We start from the raw sequence: 8,802 nt of genomic DNA, 5'->3' as shown, positions 1-8,802 counted from the left end.
GAAAAAAGAAAGATGGAAGGAAGGGAAGGAAGGAAGGAAAGATGGATGGAAGGAAGTAAGGAAAGATGGATGGAAGGAAGGAAAGATGGATGGAAGGAAGGAAGGAAAGATGGAAGGAAGGATAGATGGATGGAAGGAAGGATAGATGGATGGAAGGAAGGATAGATGGATGAAGGAAGGATAGATGGAAGGAAAGAAAGATGGATGGAAGGAAAGAAAGATGGATGGAAGGAAAGAAAGATGGATGGAAGGAAGGAAAGAAAAAGATGGAAGGAAAGGAAAGATGGATGAAGGAAGGAAAGAAAGAAAGATGGAAGGAAGGATGGAAGGAAGGAAAGAAAGAAAGATGGATGGAAGGAAGGAAGGATGGAAGGAAGGAAAGAAAGAAAGATGGAAGGAAGGAAAGAAAGAAAGAGATGGATGGAAGGAAGGAAAGAAAGAAGAGATGGATGGAAGGAAGGAAAGAAAGATGGAAGGAAAGAAAGAAAGAAAGAGATGGATGGAAGGAAAGAAAGAAAGAGATGGATGGAAGGAAAGAAAGAAAGAGATGGATGGAAGGAAGGAAAGAGAAAGATGGATGGAAGGAAGGAAGGAAAGAAAGAAAGATGGAAGGAAAGAAAGATGGATGGAAGGAAGGAAGGATGGAAGGAAGGAAGGAAAGAAAGAAAGATGGATGGAAGGAAGGAAAGAGAGAGATGGATGGAAAGAAAGATGGATGGAAGGAAGGAAAGATGGAAGGAAAGATGGAAGGAAAGAAAGAAAGATGGATGGAAGGAAGGAAGGAAGGAAAGAAAGATGGATGGAAGGAAAGAAAGATGGATGGAAGGAAAGAAAGAAAGATGGATGGAAGGAAGGAAAGAAAGAGAGATGGATGGAAGGAAAGAAAGAAAGAGATGGAAGGAAGGAAAGAAAGAAAGAGATGGATGGAAGGAAAGAAAGAAAGAGATGGATGGAAGGAAGGAAAGAGAAGGATGGAAGGAAGGAAAGAAAGAAAGATGGATGGAAGGAAAGATGGATGGAAGGAAGGAAAGATGGAAGGAAGGAAGGAAAGATGGATGGATGGAAGGAAAGATGGATGGAAGGAAGGAAGGAAAGAAAGATGGATGGAAGGAAAGAAAGATGGATGGAAGGAAGGAAAGAAGGAAAGATGGATGGAAGGAAAGAAGGAAAGATGGATGGAAGGAAAGAAAGATGGATGGATGGAAGGAAAGAAAGATGGATGGATGGAAGGAAAGAAAGATGGATGGAAGGAAAGAAAGATGGATGGAAGGAAAGAAAGATGGATGGAAGGAAAGAAAGAAAGATGGATGGAAGGAAGGAAAAATGGATGGATGGAAGGAAGGAAAGAAAGATGGATGGATGGAAGGAAAGATGGAAGGAAGGAAGGAAGGAAGGAAAGATGGAAGGAAGGAAGGAAAGATGGAAGGAAGGAAGGAAAGATGGAAGGAAAGAAAGAAAGATGGATGGAAGGAAAGAAAGAAAGATGGAAGGAAGGAAGGAAAGATGGAAGGAAGGAAAGAAAGAAAGATGGAAGGAAGGAAAGAAAGAAAGATGGATGGAAGGAAAGAAAGAAAGATGGATGGATGGAAGGAAGGAAAGAAAGAGAAAGATGGAAGGAAAGATGGAAGGAAGGAAAGAAAAAAAGAAAGATGGAAGGAAGGGAAGGAAGGGAAGGAAGGAAGGAAAGATGGATGGAAGGAAGTAAGGAAAGATGGATGGAAGGAAGGAAGGAAAGATGGAAGGAAGGAAGGAAAGATGGAAGGAAGGATAGATGGATGGAAGGAAGGATAGATGGATGGAAGGAAGGATAGATGGATGGAAGGAAGGATAGATGGATGGAAGGAAGGATAGATGGATGGAAGGAAGGATAGATGGAAGGAAAGAAAGATGGATGGAAGGAAGGAAAGAAAGAAAGTTGGAAGGAAGGTAAGGAAGGAAGGAAGAAGGAAAGGAAGGAAGGAAGAAGGAAGGAAGAAGGAAAGGAAGGAAGAAGGAAGGAAGAAAGAAGGGAAGGAAGAAGGAAGAAAGAAAGAAGGAAAGGAAGGAAGAAAGAAAGAGATGGAAGGAAGGAAGGAAAGATGGAAGGAAGGAAAGATGGATGGAAGGAAGGAAGGATATATGGAAGGAAGGAAGGAAGGAAAGAAAGAAGGATGGAAGGAAGGAAAGAAAGAGAGAAAGATGGAAGGAAGGAAAGAAAGAAAGATGGATGGAAGGAAGGAAAGAAAGAAAGAGATGGATGGAAGGAAAGATGGATGGAAGGAAGGAAGGAAAGATGGAAGGAAGGAAGGAAAGATGGAAGGAAGGATAGATGGATGGAAGGAAGGATAGATGGATGGAAGGAAGGATAGATGGATGGAAGGAAGGATAGATGGAAGGAAAGAAAGATGGATGGAAGGAAGGAAAGAAAGAAAGTTGGAAGGAAGGTAAGGAAGGAAGGAAGAAGGAAAGGAAGGAAGGAAGAAGGAAAGGAAGGAAGAAGGAAGGAAGAAAGAAGGAAAGGAAGGAAGAAGGAAGAAAGAAAGAAGGAAAGGAAGGAAGAAAGAAAGAGATGGAAGGAAGGAAGGAAAGATGGAAGGAAGGAAAGATGGATGGAAGGAAGGAAGGATATATGGAAGGAAGGAAGGAAGGAAAGAAAGAAGGATGGAAGGAAGGAAAGAAAGAGAGAAAGATGGAAGGAAGGAAAGAAAGAAAGATGGATGGAAGGAAGGAAAGAAAGAAAGAGATGGATGGAAGGAAAGATGGATGGAAGGAAGGAAAGAAAGATGGAAGGAAAGAAAGAAAGATGGAAGGAAAGAAAGAAAGATGGAAGGAAGGAAAGAAAGAAAGATGGAAGGAAGGAAAGAAAGAAAGATGGAAGGAAGGAAGGAAAGAAAGAAAGAGATGGAAGGAAGGAAAGAAAGAAAGAGATGGAAGGAAGGAAAGAAAGAAAGAGAGATGGAAGGAAGGAAAGAGAGAAAGAGAGATGGAAGGAAGGAAAGAAAGAAAGAGAGATGGAAGGAAGGAAAGAAAGAAAGATGGATGGAAGGAAGGAAGGAAAGAAAGAAAGAGATGGAAGGAAGGAAAGATGGAAGGAAGGAAGGAAAGATGGAAGGAAGGAAAGATGGAAGGAAGGAAGGAAAGATGGATGGAAGGAAGGAAAGAAAGAAAGAAAGATGGATGGAAGGAAAGATGGATGGAAGGAAGGAAAGAAAGAAAGATGGATGGAAGGAAGGAAGGAAAGAAAGATGGAAGGAAGGAAAGAAAGAAAGAGAGAGATGGATGGAAGGAAGGAAAGAAAGAAAGAGATGGATGGAAGGAAGGAAGGAAAGAAAGAAAGAGAGATGGATGGAAGGAAGGAAAGAAAGAAAGAGAGAGAAGGGGTGGAGACAGAAGGGAAGGAAGAACATCCCCTACATCAGTGTACTCACTGGGAGGCAGGAGGGACTGGATGGATGGATCAGACTCCCCTTTTCCTGGGCTCCAGCTTGAATCTTCCCGCCCACACTTCCCCTTCTCTGAGGCAGAGCAGAGAACACTGCTGAGGAGTGTGGGCGGGGCAGACACAGGAGGAGAGGGTGGGAGGAGGAGGAGCAGAAGCTCTCTCTCCTCTTCTGTCTGGCTGTGCGGGCAGCAGGGGGAGATCTGTCAGAGCTCTACTGAGCGGCTCTCTCTCCCTGTCTGTGATCCGGAGCTCCGATCACACATCTCACTCGCAGCCTGTATCTCTCCCTGTAGCAGAGCGAGGGGCTACGGGACTGTGTGATGGCAGAGATCTCTGCTGCTGGAAGGGGCGGCTCTCTAATTAGGTAAACTAGCCAGCTGTGCGAGGCCCCTATGACTGCGAGGCCTGAGGCCACCGCCTATTTCGCCTAATTAGAGAGCCGCCTCTGCGTGCTAGTTCTCTGCGATGCTGAAGGCGGAAAACCAGCCTGAACATTGTTCTCCAAAATTGACCATAGTGGCTATGATATGGAAGTGCGGCACCCAGGGAAGGTGCGAGACTTCGGCTTCCACGATTTGACAACACCAGCTGTGTGAATAAGAGCATTATGGTCTTGGTAAATGGTGCTGTCTTTGGGAAACCATGTCTGTACCATGGGGTGCACATGGTCTGCCACAATTTGTATATAGTCGCTAACAGTGACTCCTACTTTTTCAAGGTGATTATGGGGCGTGCCTAATACCAAGATATGGCTGCCCTAACCATAATTGTGCTGCCACCATGCTTTACTGTTGGCACAAGACATCCCTGGTCGTAAACTTTCGACGGTGTTCACCACATGCAATAAGCTTTTTTGTCTCTTTCGGTCCGTTGACCATGTCAACTGTGCTTATGTTTATCAGACAATGTTTTCCCAGAAACTGTATATGTCGTCATAACCTTTTGATACTGTACCTCGCGACACCGCAAATTGGCAACTTCACTCTGCACTAGCTAACGGGCACCAACAATTTGCCCTATTTTGAAACTCAATAAGCTCTGACATGATTCTGTGTTGCTATCAGCGCACGCAGTGAATGACAAAAGTGAGGCTTCCCACCTGTTAGGGGTGTCATCACACAGCGGAAGCAAAAGAATGTTGCATTACTTCCCCTTTCAATGTGAAACCTGACACTTTCACACCTGCAGATCCTGTAGTGTTTCTATATTTTTGTCTAACCCCTGTATAAGGTCTCATTTACATGGGAACCCAGGACTGACCTATACATATCAATGACAGGTTGTGGCTGTATACTGGTGTCTCTACATCCAAGCATTTACTTCTGCATAGGGACAGATGAGGGGCCCTGGACTCCCAAGCGTCTGTGTTCAGGGTTGTGCACTGAATTCTGACACCGTAAACCGTAATTCAGAAGGTACATCATTGCATTTACTTTAATGTCAGTGTTACACTTGCATAAGAGGCGTTTGGCTTAAAACATGATCATTCTAAAAAAAGATAGTAGGTAACCACCTTTTTTTTTTTTTCCCCCTCTGTGTATCATTCAGGTTGTGGTGCCCCCCTTACCTGGAAAAGCTCTTTTTAGACAGCTTCCTTTCAGAGGAGATGAAGGCATCTTTGATGACTCTTTCATAGAGGAAAGAAAGCAAGGACTTGAACAATTTATAAACAAGTGAGTATGATCCTTTTCAATTGCCAGGAAAATTATCCTGTAACATATAAACAGATTGCATTGTGAAACACCTTATACTGAATGAGTTAAAACAAGTCCTCCTTATTGTTGACCTTCTATTTGTTGTGTATAGCTAATTTATGCAGATTGCCTTTGAAATTGATGGTGCTGAAACAAACAGTTACATGGTATGCCATAGCTAATACCGGGTTCGACGTATGCCCTGCTGCTGAAACAATGCAGTTCACAATTCTGGGATGATCATTTACTTTGATTGCAGTCTTATATTGTAAGGTTTGATGTGCTGAAATGCATTTGATACTAAACTTGCTAGTTGCTTTCATGTGCAAGTGCTTCATGTTTGGCGTGTTTAATTATTTTTTTCTGATTTTGGCATTGTGTAAAAGTGTAGCATCTCTGAAATTTCTCATTTTAAAAAAGTGCATAGAGGTCTGGCTTTGAATCACCCCTTATGTTAAAGTGTAAGTCCACCCTAAAACTAAAATCCCTGCATCTACAGACATCCACATTCTAAGACTAACCTATCTAGCCCTGTAAAGAAGAAATTGGTATACATACCTTTTCTGAAGCCGATCTCCAGTGGTGGAAGCTCTGCAGAGAACACAGCCGACAACAGCTGTGAAATGAATGGGGACTGACGTCACCCAAAGAGTTATTATAGGGCTTACGTTGTCGGACGTGTCCTCTGCACCTGCCTACACTGCGAGGCATGGGATTAGGTCGGATCGGCTGCAGAAAAGGTATGTATACGGATTTCTTCTTTACATGGTTCTATAGGTATGTTTGTGAATGCAGAGATTTTAGTTTTAGGGTGGACTTCTACTTTAACCACTTCCAAACCGGCCTATTCTGGCACTCCCTCTCTTACATGTAAAACCCATAATTTTTTTGCTAGAAAATTATTCAGTACCCCCGAACATTATATATGTTTTTTTAGCAGAGACCCTAGTGAATAAAATAATGCAACTTTTTTAAGTCACACAGTATTTGCGCAGAAATTTTTCAAACGCCTTTCATGAATTAAAAAAAAAAAAAAAATAGATACCTAACATTTCACGTGTTAAAATTGCACACACCAGTGGAATGGCGCCAACCTTCGGTACTTAAAAATCTCCATAGGCGAAACTTTAAAAATGTTTACAGGTTACAAGTTTAGAGTTAGAGGAGGTCTTGGGCTAGAATTGTTGCTCTCGCTCTAACTTTCACGGTGATACCTCACGTGTGGTGTGGGCGCAATGTAAGCATGCGTTCGCTTCTGCGTGCGGGGACGGGTGCTTTCATTTTTATTTTATTTTTTATCACTTTTATTCCTATTACAAGGACTGTAAACATCCCTTGTAATAGGAAAAGGGCATGACGGGTCCTTTTTATGGAGAGATGTGGGGTCTATAAGACCCCACATCTCTACTCTAGGCAGGAAAGACCAAGAACAAAAAAAAAAACCCTCTCTCAGCCTTTCCAGCCGAGTACACGGCAGTGTTTACATCTGCTGAGCTGGACGTGGTGTCATAATGTCGCACCCGGGCCTCCGAAGGTCATAGAGACTGCCGGGGTCTGCGGTCTTCTTTATGGTAAACTTCCGTCACTGGCTGATTCTTTCTCTGGCTCGCACAGAGGGAAGCCGAAGCACCAGAGGGCGGTGGGACGGGGGACTGGACGTCCCCTCCCGCCACCTTAAAAATAATAAAGCAGCTGAACAGGGAATCGCCGTCTGAAAATAATATATCTCCACTCAAAGTCCAGGACGTCATATGACGGCCTTGGGCTGGAAGTGGATAAAAAGAAAAATGCTGCTGTTGAAATTTTTTTTTTTTTTAAATATATAAAGTATTGAGGCTATGTCTTTTGCTGTCAGCTTCTTAAATATTGTTTACTTCCTTTTAACTTCCAGAGTTGCTGGACACCCTTTGGCACAGAATGAACGATGCCTTCACATGTTTCTTCAAGATGAACATATAGACAAGAACTACACACCATCTAAAATAAGAAATGCTTAGCAAAAGGATTAAACTTCAAATTCTTGTGACTGTCCAACATGGTTTTATTCATTATATGCTCTGCATGTTACAATCTGTTATAATACATGTAACAAACTAACCTTTCTTTTTTTAATTTGCTGCTTCTTATTTCAGAGTCCAATTTTTGTTTTTATTAAAGCACATAAATCGGTTCTCTCAAACTCAAATGCTCTATGGCGGCAAGGACAGACTGGACTCTGCTTTATTCTGCCCTCAGTATGTGTTTTCTGTGCTGTGAACCAAATCCAGATAGGTCCATGTTGCACACAAGATGTCTTTGACACTACTTTATTCCTTTTGAGATACTGAATTTGAACTGTGATCAGAGCTCTGTGTTCACAATTGCTTACTTATTTTGACTTGCATGTAGAAGAGCAGTTCATGGTCCAAGGAATGACAGCAATGTTAGCTGAGTTGTATTCAGTTGTTTACAGGTCTTCCAGGAAAAGCACATTTTTGTAGGCAATGGAGATTGTATAGCTTCTGACAGTAAAAAGTGTTAGCCTTATAGGCTGACTAGATTTGTATTGGAGATCCTTCAAACTGCTTGGTAGTCATTTTTGCCATTTCTGTGTTAATTAGAGTCATATTTAAATAACTGCTAAAATCACTTTTGCATTTTATTGCTGAGGACCTGGAGGAAGTACTGTTTCTACTGAGGATAAAGATTTTGTTTCACTAATCACTGATTGATTGTAACAGAATCACAATTTAGTTGCCTTTTTTTGTTTTTCTTCTGTAAAGGCTCCTTTAACCTTGACAGTGATGTCGCTCATGTGAATTCTGTTTTTAGCTAAGAAACACTTGTCACGAGTCATTGGAATTGTCTTACTCATATGTATGTAGAATCAATTTTGGCAGCTAACTAGCACTAACCTTGAATCTTTTTTCTCCCTGTATATCCTCATTTGTGTTCCATTACTGTGCTAACCTCTACCACTGTGTTTTCAGATTTTCTTAATGTGTAATCTCTACACATTTATGTCAATGCTTGCGCAAGACTTTATATTATATGGGGAAATTACTTTATACAAGTATAAAACACATTTATATGACTTGCTGAAATTTTTGAAATAAAAGTATGAGACTAAAATAATTCAGTTGTTTTTTTTTTGCATTATTTTGTCTACAGCTGGGAGATGCAAGAAAAAAAGGTATCTTAAAGCGTTAGTAAAGTCAGCTTTTTTTTTTCTGCCATTATGTCTATAATCAGGCTTACCTGTAAGTACAGTAAATAAATCCTAAATGTACATCTTTACGTTTTTGTAGCAGCCGGTGGGTGGCGTCACTGGCGCAAGTGCGCAACTGGCAGGGGGAAGACCTATACTTTTTTTTTTTTTTTTCCTGTACTAGCGCTTTCATTTTCAGAGTTTCCCATGTCCCCTTCCAGGACACCTTACGAGACAGGGGCTCCTTCCACCTAGCACAGGAAACTCCCAGATGCTCCCAGAATTTGCTGAAGATTCTTTAGCAAGATTTTTTTTTTTTTTTAAAGACATAAATCCTACTTCAAAGAGACCTCTTATGACATACGCCCTACATGCAAGGTATCAGAATCTGTACCGTAATCTCCAGGCCCTGCCTTCACATCAGAGCAGTACAACGGGGGCTGGCTTAAACTAAAGGCTCTTAAAAAGTATGATTACACATCACCTTTTAACCATAGCAA

General features: G+C 41.7%; 1 protein-coding gene across 1 annotated transcript in view; it reads left to right on the top strand.

Annotated features, from left to right (window-relative positions):
• The window catches only part of SNX3 (sorting nexin 3), an 80,440-nt gene extending 72,211 nt beyond the window's left edge, over positions 1-8,229 (top strand). Inside the window, exons 3-4 of the mRNA XM_073627039.1 lie at positions 4,970-5,094; positions 7,007-8,229. Of these exons, the coding sequence (XP_073483140.1) occupies positions 4,970-5,094; positions 7,007-7,112 (231 nt within the window). The 3' untranslated portion in view covers positions 7,113-8,229. The remainder of the gene's footprint in view (positions 1-4,969; positions 5,095-7,006) is intronic.
• The last annotated feature ends 573 nt before the right edge of the window (positions 8,230-8,802 follow it).

The sequence above is a fragment of the Aquarana catesbeiana genome, linkage group LG04, assembly GCF_042186555.1.
Source record: "Aquarana catesbeiana isolate 2022-GZ linkage group LG04, ASM4218655v1, whole genome shotgun sequence".
In the NCBI taxonomy this organism is placed as follows: Eukaryota; Metazoa; Chordata; class Amphibia; order Anura; family Ranidae; genus Aquarana; species Aquarana catesbeiana.
The sequence above is the reverse complement of the archived record's forward strand: the minus strand, read 5'-3'. Positions and strand labels throughout refer to the sequence as shown.